Source organism: Petromyzon marinus, chromosome 23 (assembly GCF_048934315.1).
Source record: "Petromyzon marinus isolate PM22_M1 ecotype Great Lakes invasive population chromosome 23, UKy_Petmar_22M1.pri1.0, whole genome shotgun sequence".
NCBI classification, from domain to species: Eukaryota; Metazoa; Chordata; class Hyperoartia; order Petromyzontiformes; family Petromyzontidae; genus Petromyzon; species Petromyzon marinus.
Genome location: NC_133689.1, coordinates 4,661,840 through 4,681,053, shown reverse-complemented (window position 1 = coordinate 4,681,053; position 19,214 = coordinate 4,661,840). Strand labels below are relative to the sequence as shown.

Genomic DNA, 19,214 nt, shown 5'->3' with positions numbered 1-19,214 from the left:
CTGATGATTATGATGAAACATCTCAAGTGAACATTGCCCCTTTTGCACGGCTTTAAACGGCAAACCCAGTGTGACCCGAGGTGTTTCGTTCCCGATAGGATTCCAAAATATGGCACAGAAACCCTCACTGCAGAGGTTCACAATCTCCTCTGCAGGGTGGTGTGGCGGCGCAGTGGTTAGCGCACTGAAGCCTGCGACCCGAGTTCAGTGTATTGCCACGGCTATGAGATCAGCGGCGAGTGATATCGGAGCTGGTCCTGCCGGATGTATGTTAAAATGATTTCGCACCGTACGTATCCAACCGTGCTAATCCGGACTACACCTGCAACACTTTCTAAGCACACTCTATTCCAAACGTCAAGGTTGCTTACCCCTATCCCCCCCCCCCCCCATGGTAAAACAAGAGGCACTGGGAATGCAAATTGTGGTCAAGGACATATATATTATATGGGCTTAACATATACAGAATGTAATACATACAGTACATACACATAAATGTTTAACAGCTCCATAACATTACCATACATCGACTAGAAGGTAAACCCAAAGCTTACAAAAACGTCTCTCCGATCGCCTAAGCACAGGACGGGGGAGACCGGGGGGGGGGGGGGGGTTATGTGTAGAATGCTACCACAAAGCACAGAACACAGCAGCAGACTATAAACCAGAGGGTTGCCAGTTCGGCTTTGACCTGGACACAGCACGGGAATTGGCATTGTGTTCGTGTGGCAGCACGAATAGACCGGTACCGAGATCTGGTACCGGGTATGGCTGCGTTGTTGACCGTCAATGCAGGAGACTTTGCACAGGTTTCAGAATAGACCCGGATACCTGGTGCCTCGTGCCCGCTTGGAAATACGTGCGGGTTTGCGAGCAACAGGTTGGCAAGCAGCCCTCCGGTAGAACCGTCGCTTAAATGACGTGCCCCGGCCGTCCGTCACGCTGCTGCCACCGCCGCCGAACGCGGCCGCCGCTGGGAAGGTGTCCAGAGTTCTGGGACCCGACGCTCAGCAAATTGCCCGACGCCGCTCGTTAGCGACCAAAACAAGAGTCCTGCCGTGGTGGGGCCCCTCATTTGGGCGAGGGCCCCACAGCGAATTGCCAATTACTTCGGCGCTGGCTCGAAGCCGGAATGCGTACGGAGCAAAATCCCCACTTTGCTGCTGCCGCCACTCGAGCGCGGGATGATGACACGACACACGACTACCCACCCCCCCCCCCCGGCTCCCCTTCCGTGGCAGCATGCCCATCGTCGCGCAGCGAACGCCCGTCGCGCGCTTTAGGGTTCAGCGAGCTCGCCTCTTCGAACCTCGCCAACATACATCTGGAGATCGGCGTTCTTCACTAATTTTCAGAGGTGGGTGGGGGGATAGGGCCCACTTTCGCCGATAAGACATCAGCGTTGAGAGGCAACCACACCGCTCGCAAGGGGTGCGTTCACATGTTGTGTAGTCGGGGGGGGGGGGCACTAAAGGCCACCAGGGGCCGCCAGTGGCCTGCGGGCCTTGCATTGAGGAACACACCGAGCTAGAAAGTAAAGGTGCAGCACTGCAACCGCTTGCTTGTCCACTGCTGGCAGACGAGCCTCGATTTGAGGCTCCGGAAGTGCCTCTCTCCCTCGAGAGAGGGAAATTTGTGAAATTTGTCCTCCCCTTCCGTGCCGGCCAGACGTTCTTGAAGAGGCGAGAGTGTGCCCACACTGGGTGGACTGAGGCAGTGGTGGGGATTTTAAAAATTGACGCGCCTCGAAATGCAAATCAAACCGGCGACCTCTGAATTGCAAGTGTCGGGTGTGCTGAACGTTACACCACGGCAACATCCACTTGGAAATGTATTGTGCGTCTCTTCCCCCCCCCCCCCCCCCCGTATTCATCATCATTAACCAAGCCCAGCAAAGTAATGTTTCGTGATCGTGGGCACCTGTCTCGCCTCTCCTTAGCTCCTCACCGTCGGGAAGGGGGGGGGGGGGGCAGCTTGACTGCTCACGAGTGGTCAAACATCCCAAAGCAGGAGGACCCTCGTGAAAATCTGTCGAGACTCGGCGAGAGTTCGTTGGAAAACTAAAGGGAATTCAACTCTTCCCGTGAAATCCCACGGTTCACTCCCTCACCTCCCTCCCTGCAGCTCATCATCTCTACGATACAGAAAAACGTGAAATTCGGCACTTAATTTCAGCCAGAACAGTCTGCGAGGCGGATCTGGAAATTATTTTGGCACGCCACATCCTCACAATTTTTATAATCATGTTGATACGATTATACGAATTTAGGGGACAATAGTTTATTATTGATAGGCATACCTCGTATGCGAGTGTTGGTGCCTTCGGGCGAAAATTCCCAACTCCAGGCCAGCCTAGCTTCGTCCTCCAAGTGTCGATCTGCTCAGCGATTTGTAGCGGCGCATTTCCTCACCGTGCGACGCGTTCGCGAATCGCGATCGGCTGGTTACAGCGCCGCACACGCCGGTTCATTTCCTCGCTGCGCAACTATTCGTCCAGACGCGGACAACAGCGGTTGCGCGGGGGGGGGGGGGCGATTGCGTTGCACAAACCGAGCGCCGAGGTGAGGGAAGTCTCGGCCAAAATCGGGAATCTTCGCAGAGCCAGAGCCGACCAATCAGAAACCATAAACGCGGGGTGGGTAAATCCAAGCTGCGAACAAGCCTTCCGATCAGGTGTCTGGAACAAACAAAAAATGGACCCCGAACAGTCTTTGCACGTCGTACTGCTCGGTAGCTACGTTACCGTCGAAACAAAAAATACAAAAGTACCCCTTGAGTGACGAATGAAATGCTGCGAACGTGTGCTGAAGACACGGGGCCGGGCTTTAACTGCCCGCGTAGGTGACGCCGCCTCTTCACAAGGTGCGTACACAGGGAGCTTATTTCCAGAAATGAAAGTTTCAATTTTATAGAAAAATATCACTGGATGAGCATGTCGAGGTGTGTGTGTGTGTGTGCGTGCACGTGTCCATGTTTACGAGCTAAAAGGGGTTTCAATTACAGCCACAGCAGTTCGGAATGCCGTTCCGGGAATTCTTTCAGCAGAGCACTTCCATCGCGCCGTAGTATACACCCGAAACCTGTTCATAGGATTATAGGACTATAGGGTACAATCATAATAATAGATTACTTATGGCTAAGTGTACCATGTACAGGTTTCCCATGCTCTATGCGGGTTCGGTTTGTGCGATTTTGCGCTGTACATGCGGCCAACCTATTTCTACCCAAAATTCGCGATACGTGGTTTTAATTCAAGCATACGCGACTATACGGTCGGACGAATCGCCGCAAGAAAGCCGTCCCCCCGTGCAGTTTTGCTTTCTGTGCCCTGTTTTTTTTTGGAATGCATCTGCTACTGCACAAAGCGAGGGAAACCTGTAACTCTAGCGGTAGTGCCTAACACCGATAGTTCCTACTCCAAGCCAGCCTACCAGTGCTGGAGATCCTAATTGGTGAAAAAGAATTCAAGCCACCGACTGGCCACGAATCCGAACACCTGTGTTGGAGTTTGCAAGCAATACCTGTCAATGATTCTGGCCTCAAAACAAAATGACACCGGGTAAGGCCCCGTGTTTTAGGGGCAATGTACAAAGTCATATTAAACTGCGAAGCATATAACCACGCGTGCAACACGAGTTAGCATACGTGTTATGCCGTCGGCCCCTGCCCCCAGCCTCCCACCATAGCCCCCCAAAATGTAATGCGTTGGTGCTGCCAATGCTAGCGAGCGCGCGTTATGTGTGCGTGTGCGTGCGTGTACTGGTGTGGGGAGCGGTGGTGTAGCGGTTAGCACAATGCGCTACAAACCCGGCGACCCAAGTTCGATTCCCACTCACGGTCGACACCAGTGACGATTATCTGAACCGGCCCTGGGCCTCCCCTAGGTCGACTCAAGCCTCAAATGAGTACCTGGTGCGGTGTGAAAACATCGCCACTGGGGAGACAAAGGCGGCTGGGCCTGGTGCTGGCCACCCAGCCCCTGGTGCGCCGCGTCGCCCTTCATAGGCGCTCGCTAACAGCACTGGTCCTGTCAGGGCGGTATGGGGGTATTTTTGTCTTTGCGCATGCACGCCAAAGTGTGCATGCACACGGGTGTGGGTACGTGCCCTTCATAGGTGCTCGCTCACAGCATTTGGCCCAACAGTCTACGCTGTACGGGTGGCGCGGAGGGGTGGTGGGGGGGGGTCTTTGTCTCTGTACGTGCACAAGTGCGAGTTCGAGTCGGCGTGCGCGTCTGTGACTGCGCGGCGACTCGTGCTTGGTTGGCCAAGCGCGTGTGTAGCGCGGAGTGCCCTGCAGCTCGCTAGTATCGGAAGAGCTTCATGAAGTCCTGCGGTGACACGGAGATGAAGGAGGTTTCGGGGTCGTTGGCAGAACACGGGTGCCCGGTGTCCTGCAAAGACACACGCACAGTGGAGGAGCGTTTCATAATCGTGCGTTCCAAATATTTCTCCACCACCCCCCCCCCCCACCCCCATGCCTTCATATTTACATTGTGATGGCGCTAGTGGCAGAGGTTCGTGGTTCAAATCCAGAAGACCGCCCCTGGTTAATACTGTAGGCCTATTGACTATCAACAAGCACGACCGCCTGCTATATCGTGGATGTTTAAGACCCAGATAATTTACTCAATTGGGAAAACACATGGGGGTCATTGTCACGCCGCTACTGCAAAAACTTAGCAGGACCCCTCCTGAAGAAGCCTTGAAATGCACCGAGGCTTTTGTGGGTAATCGAGTGTAATAAGAACGTTGTGAGATAAAGTGCCAAATTGGAACACTGGCAAAGGAGCGCATCGCCCCATGTGCATGGCCCGCAGAAGCAGATTGTACAGAACTACTTTCGAGATCCATCCAAGTGGGCCTCTGATCCGCACCTAAGGGGGGCTGCGCTTTCCCACGCACCCCGCTACAGAGATGCTCATCGCATGGCACTTGTACCCAAACTTTTATTCTTTTCGGAGTTATTGCAGTGAGCAGTGCACCATCCTGTGTCAGAGAACGACTGAGGAAAATGAAGTCACAAAACTACTTCTGATGTCACTTCAATACCCCGCTTAACCACGTTACCGTTTATATGCCTTGAAAGCAGTGTTCCTTTTTTAGACAAAGCAAAGTTAAAAACATTATTTTTAATTTACACAAATGCCCACACAAACACATATCAAATTAAAGAAATCAGTGTTTCCACAATAACCAGTAACTAGGTTGAGACCAGCAACTCAAAAATGGCTGCCCATAAAATGGCTGCCCAAGTCTCTTTAAAATTAAAACAGCTCCTGAGGTGGCCGGGTAGCTCAGAGGTCAAGGGCGCTGAGCTGACACTGCTGAGGGGGCCTGGGTTCGATTCCAGGCAACTGCCTGTGATTAACCTGGGTTCACATCTATAGTTATCTCAGCCCAGTCACCTAAATTCAACCTCTAAGAATAAAAATATTGGTTTGACTGCCAAGCGATAAACATTTACTGTCATAGTAATAGGTTTTTACCCTTTTATCTGGCACAAAAACTGACACCTTTATACAAGGGCTCATGTTTGCAATAACCACAACACAGTCAAAATGCAAACAAAAAGAGACAACTCTGATAATGATATGCACTGTCCTTGAAATTGATTGGTCCATTGATTGGACCAATCAATTGATTGGTCCACACCCGAGACAGCTTTTCTTAGAGCCTAGTCTCTATTGGTGTTGTGCCAGATAAAAGGGTAAAAACTTATTACTATATCTTGCTACTGGCAAAGGAGGTCTCAGTGTAAATTTACTGTCATATGTATAGCGAGTGGGAATGTGCTACCCTCTGCTGTGTCTGGACCAGAGGTCACTTAAAGGGTTCTCAGCAGTGGCTCTGTGATATCTGCTTCCTCAGGCCATTGTCCAAAACGAACAGGTTGCCCTGCTCTGCGACAGACCCGAATAGATACTTTGTCTCGTGACACCAAAAGAACAAATTGGGATAAAAATGGAGAACTATGAAAAATATCTATTGATATAAAAAACAACCCTACGTCAGAACACACATTTCATCACTCTGCAACAACGGTCTGCAATGTTATTGAGCGTTTTGTCAGACAAGAAGCAGATCTGGCGGCTACCGCGCAGAAAGGTTCCCACGTTGCCAGTCTGTGCTGAGGCGCCGCTTGGTGCAACGCGGCGGCACATGAGGTGACGCGTCGGGATGATCCCTCGCTCCGCGCAACCGGAGCCGACAGCCAAATTGCAGGAATAACAATAACACTGCTGTCCAATTATTGTGTCCCCCAAGTAATGGGGAGGCACAGGGCTATGAAGGACAGAGGCTGGGTTTATCCCGGTTAAATAAGCAAGAATAATACTCATGACGGGGTGTGTGGGGGGTGGTGAGAAGCGATGGCATGAACCCGGCGAGCCAAGTTCGATTCCCGGTCACGGCTGACGGTGGCGAGTTAAATCTTAACTGGTTCCTGGGTGACCCCCTTCACCAACCCGCACTGACCAGCGTGGTGAAGTACGGTCGATCAACCACAATTACCGACATGGCGTGGTGAGGCCTTTATCTAGCATTGGATTGACAAAAGGCTGAAAATTATTCTTTGTTATAGAACGACAAATGAAGAAAGACGGACATCCAATATCCATGACTTTCTCTGCTGCAAAGTCATTTCTATGTATGCGGATTTTATCACCTCTTTTCCATTGGCACATTCGAGCTCAACCAGCACACAGGGCCAACACGGCACAGGTGTTTTTCCACTGCCTGTTTACCGAGCCGTGTCAGAACCAAACCGTGATACACTGGCCTCGCAAAACATCAGAATCTGACTCTGGGGCCAAGCAGGGCCAGGGTCGGTCAGTACAAGTCGAACACAGCATTGACGCATTGGTGGGCAACTTGCCGGCCGCAGGTGGTGGGCAACCAGGCCCATCATGGTGGCCTGGTCTAAGAGTGTCTAAGGTTGATGTGTGGGGTCATGATGAGTGCACAAGCACAATGTCAAGCTTGTGGCCCACTGAGTTGAAGGAGGGCCACTTATGTGGCAACTGACTAGTCTAGGGTTGCCCATCGCCGACCTACGTGCTTCTTAACGTCACTCGCATTCTGCGTGTGACATCACCAGCATGGATCGGTTCTCGTTTGGTGCGGTGGAAAAACAACCCCGTCACCCCCCTGACCCGCACCAGCCTGGCTTAACACGGCCCTGGCACGGCATGGCTGTGCCAGTGGAAAAGGGGTGTTGTGAGGCGGTGAGTGACGCATGCATTGGTAAGCACATGTAACTTTGCGATGGACGCGTGAGGCACGACGCGGGGTAAATCCGACTGCGTGTGACAAGGACAAAAAATAAGGAAACGGCTCCTAGGTTACAGATGCAACTTTAATTGTGCTGTCGGTTGCTGTCCCGTTTGGAGTTCTGGGCCTTTTGGGCCCTGTGCATGGCAACCATTGTAAAAAATGTGCATTGCAGGCAGGCCACGAGTGCCGTGCCCGTGACTTGCAAGCGACTTTCACGTGCACTGTAATACGGTCACCGCATTGGTGTATTAAGCGGTACCCCATTCCGCAGCAAACTATCATCACTTGAGAGTGTGTGAAAGTCACTTTAAGAGTCCTCTTATTGCCGGGGCTGCCAACTTTTAAGTCGGATACTCCCGACGCACACAGAGCCTACGTGTGTTGCTCCAAGATACGAGCTTCCTCTATTGCGCGTGGTGTCGCATGAGCCACGGTTGGTGCTCAGCTATCGAGCCACATGCAGGCTTTTCATCAGCGGTTCCTGCAGGCAAGTTGGGCGTGTTTCTCAAACTCAAGATCAGGAAGCTATCGTGCTCATGGCTGTCACCGCACAGGGCACACCAACGCGGCGTGCACTGCGCCAGATCCCAAGACTGCTGCACAGGAGGACGAGCGACCTGCAATCTCGTCTCCACCCCTGGACGAACACCTCTAAAGGTCTGGCGACGCTGGTCACACCGGCCTACGGCGGTGGGGGGACTGAAACTGGCCCGGTCTTTAGCTGCGTTAGCTCCAGCGGACTGTCTATGACGATCAGAATAAGAGTTGTCTGTTTAACACGTAGGAGGCTTTCGCGACTAATATCATCCATAACAGGTTTTTTTGGGGGGTTAGACACATTTATATATTTAACGACACATTTATATATTTACGCGATCTAACCCAAAAAAAAAAACCTCTATTATGGAAGAGTTGTTTTTTTATTTGGGGGGGGGGGTGCGGGGGTGGTTCTTTTGTCTCCGTTGCCCATTAAAAGCACCATGGAGTCTGGCAAAATGGCAGGGCTGGGTGGTGTGCACCACGGTGTCCCAACAACCGAATGGATGCAGCACAAATACACCGATGGCTTTAAGATCCGATGAGAAAAAGACGTGGGGGCGGGCGGGGAGGCGAAAAAAGTAATGATGTGAAATTCAAAAATAAAGTGATGATGCTAACACACGGAGAAGACCCGTCTCTCCATATTGAACAGCAACGGGTGAAATGATCGTAAAGGAGAAAGGACAGCATTGTACCTCCCACACGACAGCCAGGGGATAGTCCTGTGAAGCGCCGAGGGGAGGAGAGACAGGCATTAGCAGCTTGCATTTCAAAAAGGATCATGAGGAGAGGAGAAAGTTCCACGATCGCATTTGTGACCAAAGGTCTTCCGTCAGTCAACCTCAGTCGGCCTTTGCTCGGTGGGAGATCACTCCTGCCCTGCTTCCGTTGTCTATAATTCCCGTTGCACGTTGCATGCGCAGTGCTCTGCTGCGAGAGGTTGTCTCGTCATTTACGGAAAGTCGTTAGGAAGATCATGCACCTCCTGACACAGCCAAACAAATTAAATTGTCGCGTGTGCAAGCGTTTAACAACGTGCCAAATGGTCATTGATTGAGCTCGCCGGTAAGTTGAAGAGCAATTCCCACAACCATCTAATTGATAACTTTACTCGTTACATCTATTCTTCACCTTCCTGGCGAACTTCAAAAACAATAATTGGCTCGTCGTCAAATGCGTGTACACCATGGGACAATTTAGTTTGTTTGGCTGTGTCAGTCGATGAGAGGGACTTACGACACAGAAATTGGCCAGATCGTTACGTGGCCGAACCCAAGTGCCAATTATGAATCGCATACTACGCCCCGCACAAAACCTACGCTTTAAATTTACAAAAAGCACTGCATATGAATTCCCTTGCTCTCGCCATCTCCACTGTCGAGACCCCTTCGCCGTTCAAAACTCCAGACTCCAGACTTTCCTCTTCTCCCCCGTCTACGACCGACTCCTTCTCTCCCTAATAATAATAATGCAATTTATAACGTGCGCAATGTTGCAGACCGAAGACGTAATTCCAAGATGCGTTCCATCCCTATTCACATCCGTAACGTGACTTAACTCGCACTGACGCCATAAATGTCATCTCAATTCGCTCCCTGGTCAGTGGAATTCTACCCAGCATTCCCCATACCGTTTCCAAAAAAGTCTTTGCTTGGGCGCATTCGCGTCTTCAAATACGGTCGCGCTGTCAACAAGTAGACGCTTCGAGAATGCAGATCGCAGTGCAGTACGCTAAGATCATTCGAGCTCACCGTTCACCCTTACCCCTTTCCCCTCCCCCATGTAAATCTTCATGGTCGCTTGCACGTGGTCCTCACTTGGGTGGGGCAGTGAGCCCAATTCTCCCCCCTTCACAGGGCCCTGTCACCCCCAAACTCCTCGGGCTGCTGTTCTCGAAATTTCTGTTCCCCCCTCCTCCCTGCCCCATTCTGCTATCAGCGTACTGTACCGGGCTCGCGTTGAGTTGCAATAACACATTTTTTCTTATTACGTTAAATATTAGCGCACGTCAAGAGGTCAGATATGTTTAGGTGCGGCTATGGCCGTGTGGCTACGTGGGCTGACGTCCACTCACAAGAGAACATTGCAAACGTACTTAATCATTAATTATCTTTCTTGCGCATCTCGTGCGTACCTCGTGTAAAAGTCACGTGTAAAAAGCGTTCGCTGTGGAAAACGGCGGCTACCCCATGCACAAACAGCGCACCGGACGAACACAAAGTGCAAACCGATTTTAAGGCTTAGCGGACCGACAACATCAGGGGCTGTGAGCGGCGCCCCTGCGAGGCCTGGCCACAGGCTCGCGCTGCCGACCACCGCGCCGGTACCTTCCAGAAGAGAATGCTGCAGTGGCGGCAGAACTGAAGGCTGTCGGCGTACTGCTCCCGCCGCGGGTACAGCTTCTGCAGGGTGAAGTAAGTCGCCTTCCAGTCGGCCGAGCCGCCCTCGCGCACCACCAGATGCCGACAGAACTGCCGGTCAGTCGCAACAGCCGCACCACGCGCACGCAAATGAGGATCAACGTCCCCTCCCGTGTAGCCTTAACAGGCTGTAGGAGCAAGTGCTGTTAAGCGAGTGGCATCTATGAAGGCCGGGACAGCACACGAGAGGGTGGGTGGCCAGCACCACGCCCGGCTGCCTTTTGTTTCCCGAGCACCAATGTTTACACACCGCACCAGGTACTCATTTGAGGCCGAGTCGACCTAGGGGAGGCCCAGGCCCAGTTCAGATTATTGTCACTGGCGTTGGCAGTGAGGAGGGTTGGTAACGCAGCGTGCTAACCGCGACACAACCGGTCCTACAGCACACATAACACACACACACGTATAAGACAAAGACAAAAGACCCACCACTTGTGTAGCCTTAAACAAGCTGGAGGGGTAAGTTATCTTAGCATGCCGCGACGGCCGATGGAAGAGAGGGAAAGAAAAACGGCTTTTGGCTGGTCACTGAACAAAGATGGTCGCTGCACCGCGCACGTTCGGACACGCTTCGGCGGCCATCTGGAAACGCTCTTCCTTCCGATATTAGGAAGCCACTGGAGCTGTGCACTTTGAAATTTGGATTCAAAACTTATTTCTTAAGAACACTCTTTTGTTTGTTGTTCTTTACCCCCCCCCCCCGCCACACCTACGATTAGCATGGTTGGCTACGTACGGTGCGAAAGAAGTTCAACATACGTACACGCGTACATCGAAAGAAGGACACAGGCTGTGCCGCCCCGTACCTGCTTGTCGGTGAAGTGGTATCGGCAGAGCGTGCGCCAGAGCGTGCGGTCCTCGCTCAGCGAATGCAGCGTGGCGGTGACGCGGCCCAGGCTCACGATGTCTCGCCCGTCGTCCAGGCGCTGCAGGATCGAGAGCTGCGTGTGTGGCGGGAGGTCGCTCAGCGTCAGCCCCTCGTCGCCTCTCTGGTTCCGGCACGGAGAAGTGGGGGGGGCGAGAGAGAGGCGGGGGAGGAGCGGAGGAGGTCGGACCGCTGCGATGCCGGTGTTCCCAACGACGCGCGATTCTGGGTGGCCAAGCGAACGAATGCCCCTTTTCCGCTGGCGCCTCTGAGCAGCTCCGTGCCAGGCCGTTGATGTCAATTCTTCCAAACGGATGAATGGATGGTATCAGCGGCCCAAGAGTTGTCCGTAGATTCCCATTCGTTTGAATGGAAAATCCTAGGCCGCCACACGGCAAGCATTGGGAAAGCACCGTCAGGAACACTGGTGATTCCGACGACCGCATCGGAATCGCCACTTCAACCGAGCGAAGACTTTAAGGTGAATTGGCATGGAGGAACTACCATTATAAGTAGGGGATCTGTATGCACATTTGTTGTTTTCATGTTTGTCCGTAGAACTCTTAGATCGCACCACCGATTTTAATAAATGAGGTGCCAATCGCTTGCGAGCTCTTGAAATCACGAGAGGTGCTGCCTTCCGAGCCGATAACTCGGCCGCTTATCCGCTCCACCATTTACAACAGCCCCAGCATGTGCCGCGAATCCCGTTTCAAAATCATACTACGGATAGGCATAGATGGGCACGATAAGTATGTACGGAGGTTGAACTTCTTTCGCACAGTACGTAGCCAACTGTGATAATCGGAGGTGCGGGGGAAGGACAACAAACTAAACACAACAAGCAGTTAAATCTTGACTTAAAGCTTTCGTGACTGCAGGAATTCATATTCTTGGGTCTTTCGGTATAGTCACGTAGATAGGTTCAAAGTAAATAATCAAAAATAACAGAAAGCTACGACGTTTTGATCGCAACACAAGCGGTCGTCTTCAGAAAACACCTTTTCCTGAAGACGACCGCTTGCGTAAGACCCAAGAATACAACAAGCAGTTCAAGAAATTAGTTTTCAATTTAGTACATGCCCGTCTGAAGTGTGCCAATGAACATCTGAATGATTCAGAGGACAATTGGGTGAAAGTGTTGTAGTCAGATGAGACCAAAATGGAGCTGTTTGGCATCAACTCAACTCGCCGTGTTTGGAGGAGGAGGAATGCTGCCTATGACCCCAAGAACACCATCCCCACCGTCAAACATGGAGGTGGAAACATTATGCTTTGGGGGTGTTTTTCTGCTAAGGGGACAGGACAACTTCACCGCATCAAAGGGACGATGGACGGGGCCATGTACCGTCAAATCTTTGGTGAGAACCTCCTTCCTTCAGCCAGGACATTGAAAATGGGTCGTGGATGGGTATTCCAGCATGACAATGACCCAAAACACACGGCCAAGGCAACAAAGGAGTGGCTCAAGAAGAAACACATTAAGGTCCTGGAGTGGCCTAGCCAGTCTCCAGACCTTAATTCCATAGAAAATCTGTGGAGGGAGCTGAAGGTTCGAGTTGCCAAACGTCAGCCTCGAAACCTTAATGACTTGGAGAAGATCTGCAAAGAGGAGTGGGACAAAATCCCTCCTGAGATGTGTGCAAACCTGGTGGCCAACTACAAGAAACGTCTGACCTCTGTGATTGCCAACAAGGGTTTTGCCACCAAGTACTAAGTCATGTTTTGCAGAGGGGTCAAATACTTATTTCCCTCATTAAAATGCAAATCAATTTATAACATTTTTGGCATGCGTTTTTCTGGATTTTGTTGTTGTTATTCAAATAAACCTACCAGTAAAATTATAGACTGATCATTTCTTTGTCAGTGGGCAAACGTACAAAATCAGAAGGGGATCAAATACTTTTTTCCCCTCACTGTAGTAGTGTAGTGTATACCAGGGTAGTATATAGTAGTGTATAGTGTATTGTAGTGTATAGTGTAGTGTATAGTGTAGTGTATAGTGTAGTGTATAGTGTAGTGTATAGTGCAGTGTGTAGTGCAGTGTGTAGTGCAGTGTGTAGTGTATAGTAGTGTATAGTGTATTGTATAGTGTATAGTAGCGTATAGTGTATTGCAGTGTATAGTGTAAATGTATGTTGAACTTCTTTTGCACCGTACGTACCCAACAGTGCTAATTGTGTGCATGGGCCAAGGACAACTAAACACAAAAAAGGAGTCCTAAAGAAAGAAGCGAGCTTTCAATCGAGGTTATTTAACAGATGCGCGGACGGCGTCGGCGGTGTGAACGCACGCGGCTGATCTGCAGGCCGCACAGCAGCCGCTGCCACAGCAGGATGGTGTCGAGGCGGCGGGTCCAGGTGTTCACGTTGCCCACGAGGGGTGACTTGCCCACGCCGCACACGAGGCGCGCCACCGACGAGCACAGGCCGGAGAGCAGCTCACGGATCGGGCGCACGCTGTGCTGGTCGTCCACCACTGCCGCGCACAAAGACGGAGATTCACCGTGCAGCCTTTGGCGGGGCTTTTTCGCGGCAAGTGCCGTTAGCGAGTGGCGCCTATTAACGGGATCATCAGCGCAAGAGTCGTCTGCAGACTCCCATTCGGTCGAACGGCAAATTCCTGGACGTTCATTTCAAATGAACGGGACGCCAATGGGGAAAGTGTCGTTAGCCAGAATTATCTACGCCGGCCAGCGTGGCACGAGGGGTTGGTGGCCAGCACCACACCCACGCCCGGCCGCCTTTTTTATGTATGCATGTTGAACTTCTTTCGCACCATACGTAGCAAACCGTGCTAGTGGAAATGTTTGCAGATCGCACCAGGTACTCATTTGAGTCCGAGTCGACCTAGGGGAGGCCCAGGACCGGTTCAAATCATCGTCACCGGTGTTGGCCGTGAGCAGGAATCGAACTCGGGTCGCCGGGTTTGTAGCCCAGGGTACTAACCTGCTGCACCACCGCTCCCCATAACACACAGCACACTCTCACACACTCGCTCGTACGCATGCGCATGCATGTATGTGTGTGCGCTCATGTGCCACGGTGGCCGGCCTTCATAGGTGCTCAACGAACAGCACTTGCCCCAACAGTCTGTTACAGACTATATGGGGGGGGGGGGGAAATCTATCTTTGTCTTAGTGTTTGTGCGTGCGGGTGCCGCTGCTGCTGCCACCGAGGGATGCACCTTTGCAGACAACTCTTTCCAGGATGCTGAAGTAGTTGGTCTGAGCCACCCCGCTCAGCGACGTCAGCTGCGTGTCCGCGATCAACTGCAGCAGCTGGGGGCCGGGGACACAAACGGCGAGGGGTGGAAAAAATGTTACGCTCTTCTCTATGCCAACCATGTTCCACGTCGATTCTGTTTAACCACCAGGTGAGAGCACGAGAGAGATCGACCCGGAGTCTCGTTTGCAAACGTGACCTGGGGGCATTAGTCTGCCAGTAAGGGGGGGGGGTGGGTGGCAATGATTGTTGCTGTGTGTGACCCCGATTTGGTCATTTACGGTGTAATTTTTTAACTTGGCAAATTTTAACCCTGACGCCGCCGGCACGCTTGCGAATTGTGCCCGGGGATCTTTGTTATTATTATTTTTGTTACTATCGTATTAATCAGGGCGGGCAGTGGAATCGAACTGTGAACCTCTGCAACGAGAGGCGAACGCGATCCCTGCCCCGACCAGCGTCTTGGGTCGTGTGTCTGGGCCTCCACTAGGTTCACTGTCTGAAATGAGCACCCGGTGCTGTGTGTAAACATCACCACTGGGAAGACAAGGGCGGCTTGGACGTGGTGCTGGCTACACCGCCCCCTCGTGTGCCGCGCCGTCCTTCATAGGTGTTGCTCGCTAACAGCACTTGCCCCAACAGTCTGGTAAAGGCTATACGGTGGGCGGGGGGGGGAGGGTCATTGCTGTGGGAGTTATGAAATATGCAACGTCTGATAATTTGTCAGGATGACATGGCTTCCATGACAACGACTTCCTGGCAAAAAGAAGGCTTATTGCAATAAAATATTTCTGCCACACTTTTTGTTTCTCACACCGATTATATTCTCAACGTAATGGGACGAAGAGACGTACGCGGTGTGGGATGCTTGCAGCTAACAGTGCACCTCGACGTGCTGTGGAGTGGGCACCCAGAAGATGATGTCACAGAACTACTTCTGAAGCCAATTAACAAAGGTCCATCTATTCAGCCACTCAAAAGTCGAAGTGATTTCCTGCTCTGATGAGCACTGAGGTGGTTCCCGTGGTTGAATTTGCAGCCTTGGGCCAGTGGTGGAAGTTCCACATGCCTATGGCGCGGGGAGCAAGTCTGCTCCTAGCACTACCATCGTTCAGTTCCCCATAAAGCGGTAATAATTTTATCGACCCCGGAAGGAGGACAAGCCAACTCAGCCTCCCCCCCCCACCACCACCACCTGCCCCTGACCAGGAATGAAAAACTCACAACATTTCCGATTGAGAGCCGCTCGCCCAAACCGCCGAGCCACTGCGCTGCATACCACGCACACCGCTAGGACTTCACCCGCACGATCGGCAGAATGGGCAACAGGGGCAGCGGGGTGCACCGACAAATCGACAGGTGCTACCGACGTGACGCAAACGCAAACTGCCAACCGCCCCCGCAAAAATAACCCGGCGGCGGCGGCGGCCGCGGTAGTGCACGCTCCACGCTCCACGCTCCACGCTCCACGTTCCCACGCTCCCACGTTCCCACGTTCGCTCTACCGTGCCGCCGCGCGTTCCCAAACCTCCCCGAGCAACGCCGGTACGTTAACGATAAAAATAAAGAACACCCCCCACCCCACAGCCCCCCCCCCCCCCACCTCCCCCACCGCACCACCCCCATTCCGCCCCCCACCCTCTCCTGGGGAAGAGAACTGAACGACTGTGGGATTGCACATTGGACAGGGGAGCGGAAGGGCGGCTGGTCGCAGAGGGTCAGGGGAGTCATGGGTGTTGTTGTGGGAAGGAGGAAAATTTGATGAGTGGAAGGAGGGGGGGGGTACAGGGGTGGGTGAGTGAGTGGAATAAGGAGGTAGATGAATGAGTGGAAGGAGGAGTTATTGGAAGGGGGTAGAGAGGTCAGGGTTTGGTTGTTGGCTTGGGTTGAGCTCAATAAACAACAACGCCCTGCATGTGAAACCCGTGAAAGTCTGCTGCTATGCTGCGTGCTTCACGTGGGTGCATCTTATATAGCTGTGCATCGTTGTTCCATGATTTTGTCCACTTGTCACTTCACATTTGACTCCCTTGTAATGCAGGCATCATGCCGACCTACCTACATATCTACCCACATACTTACCTGCTTACGAATATACCTAACTACCCACATGCCAACGTACTTACCCTATCCATCGCCTACTTATCGACTTACCCACATACATACCTACCACTCATATACCCACGACATGTAACTATAATATTACTCATATAACCACGTGTTTACATATTTAGCCACCTCAGCACTTACCTACCTACACAACTGCTTGACTGCCTACTTACCAATCAACATACCCACCTCACCACTTACCTACTTGCCTACCCGCATCGTAAACAGTGAATAACAAAGCTCTAACACAAATGAATACAGCACTTTACATTATTAGCAACACAATGTTTATAAGAATGTATCATCTTCAGCCATGGTCAATCCACTACTGGATGAAGGCCACCCCAAGCCAAGCCAATTTCGTCGCTCCATCTCCTAGAGAAGCTGCCCTTTCGAACGCGTTCCGTTCCCTGGACGTCACACTCCGTTATCCTCGTTCTTGCCCATCGGCCATCGTCCATCCCAGCGGCAGCGTGTCCTGCCCAAACCCACCGATGCTTCTCACCGGTGTGAATGATGTCATTAACCAGCGTATGTTTCTCTCCGAGCCACGTGTTCGTCCTCCCATCTCTCAGCGCGATTCCAAGCGCGCATCTCTCCGCGCTTCTTTTGCGCAATTTATCAGTCGCCGCCCTCCCGTACGTTTCCCTCGTGAATATCCACGCCTATCGAGAATCAAAAAATTCATAAATTGCAACGCCGCGCTAAAAACAACAAATATCAACTCTCGTCAGGCGCCCGAAATGGGATGTAAATAAACCCGCCAAGCACTTCACTTGCCCGGTGTTATTTCACTTAGGGAAGGAAAAAAAAAAAGAAATGTACATTTTTCGATTGACGGAACAATTTTGAGGGAATATTTTTGGAGGCAAACGGCGCGGAACGCATCCCCTGCCATGGCGCCACAGAGTCAAGAGCGGAGCGTGCGCGGTGCATCGCGGGCCTCAAACCAGACACCCCCCCACCCCTTTGCCCCCCCCCCCACCCACGCATCCCCCCTCCCCCCAAAACCCTGCCCCCCTCTCCTAACGCCACTCCTTACCAACCCCCCCACTACCCCCAATCTCTCCCACACCCCCGCCCCCTGCCCCACCATAAATCCCGAGATTAAGTCAATGTCAAAGTGTTTTTTATTCTCGGCTAACATTCGCGACAAGTGATATCTGAATCGGTACCAAGAGTCCCCAAAGTGACTTCAAGGCACATGGTCAATACGTCCAGATAGGGGGGGGGGAGGGAGTCTATCCCAGGTAAGTAAATAATAATATAATTCATGACAAGGGGCGAAGCGGTGGTGCGGTGGTTGTCGCACTGTGTTATGAACCCGGCGATCTAAGTTCGATTCCCCGGCCAAAGTTAACGGTGGCGAATGACGTCTGACGATTCAGTCTTGGGCCCCCTTTCACCAACCTGTACCGATCAGACGTGGTGAAGTATGGTCAAATGCCCCCCACCCCCACAGCCCTTCCCCACATGATTAACAGAGTGGGGGACGCCTTCAGCCAGCAGTTGATTGACAAAAGGCTGTAGATTCACACAATTCATATAAAGGACATATAGTACGTCCCGTTTATACGTTACTTTTATTATTCTCGTTTTTTATTTAGCTCACGCCAAAGTGTCAGTGTAACTCTTTACATCCCTGAGAGAAAGGTATTAACAGAGAGCACTCTAACACTTGTCATCTTATTTTACACACCCATTTGTATGTTTTAATCATTGATCAAAGCGTCTATGAAGGCCGGCATGGCACACGAGGGGGTGGGTGGCCAACACCACACCCGGTCCGCCTTTGTCTCCCTAGCGGTGATGTTTACACACCACACAGGGTACTCATTTGAGGCCGAGTCGACCTAGGGGGAGGCCCAGGACCGGTTCAGATAATCGTGCGAGAATTGAACTCGGGTCGCCGGGTTCGTAGCCTCGTGCGCGAACCGCTGCACTACCGCTCCCCACACTGTATATACACACACACACACACGCGCGCTGCAACAAAAACAACAACATTGAAAATAAAGCAGAAAATCTCACGACTGTTTTGCGGCAAAGTGTGGGAATGTCTGGGGAGTGAGTGTACAGTGCCACGCACGAGTACATATTTTCGTAATGCGCATTAAGCAAAAAATATTTGGAAACTAACTGCATACTCCGCGCTTGCTGAGCTTATCAAACAGCCTCGAGCGCCGATATTTTATAACGCAGCAGCAGTTTATTGCAACAGGCGCGACGCATTTTTATCACTGCCACTGCCCATAGGAGGTTTGTGGGTTAGATCGCGTAAATATAAATGTGTCGTTAAACCCGCTACCACCCGACACAGCCAATCAGTAAGGTTTGTCACGTAATTACTAGTACGGCACACCGGTATGTTGGAGAGTAAACCGGAGTACAACGTTTCACTAGTAATATCAACGAGCATCATCAGGCGACAGCCAGAGTTGTGGAGAAATCCTCCTGTTTCGCTCTTAACGACATATTTATATTCATGCGATCTAACCCAAAAAACCTCTATTATGGATAATATTGGTCGCGAAAGCCTACCTGTTAAACTTACTAATACTACGCCTGTTGAGCCAGGAACGCCTCGCAGAGTCTCAAGACTCTCTTTCAGGAGGGTCCTGCCAAGTTGTTACAGTCACTGGACAATACTGCTGCTGTGTGCGATCCCAATTGAGTAATGTGAAAGTACACTCTAAGCATTGGGATGTTTGGTCAATACCGTTTACATCGTACGTTCAGGATTTTTCTTTGTAGACGTGTTTGAAACGTTTATCGTATCGTT

The 19,214-nt window shown here is 51.7% G+C and overlaps 1 protein-coding gene across 2 annotated transcripts in view; it reads right to left on the bottom strand.

The window, feature by feature from the left end:
* Window positions 1–422: 422 nt before the first annotated feature.
* Window positions 423–19,214, bottom strand: part of LOC116945205 (F-box only protein 32-like) — a 30,788-nt gene continuing 11,996 nt past the window's right edge. Inside the window, exons 6-11 of one of the 2 annotated variants that reach the window (XM_032959485.2) lie at window positions 14,286–14,379; window positions 13,393–13,577; window positions 11,041–11,223; window positions 10,142–10,285; window positions 8,510–8,536; window positions 423–4,393 (exon numbers count right to left, since the gene is read on the bottom strand). In XM_032959485.2, coding sequence (XP_032815376.1) covers window positions 4,304–4,393; window positions 8,510–8,536; window positions 10,142–10,285; window positions 11,041–11,223; window positions 13,393–13,577; window positions 14,286–14,379 — 723 coding nt within the window. In that variant the 3' untranslated portion in view covers window positions 423–4,303. The remainder of the gene's footprint in view (window positions 4,394–8,509; window positions 8,537–10,141; window positions 10,286–11,040; window positions 11,224–13,392; window positions 13,578–14,285; window positions 14,380–19,214) is intronic. The other variant, XM_032959486.2, reaches the window with a different exon arrangement.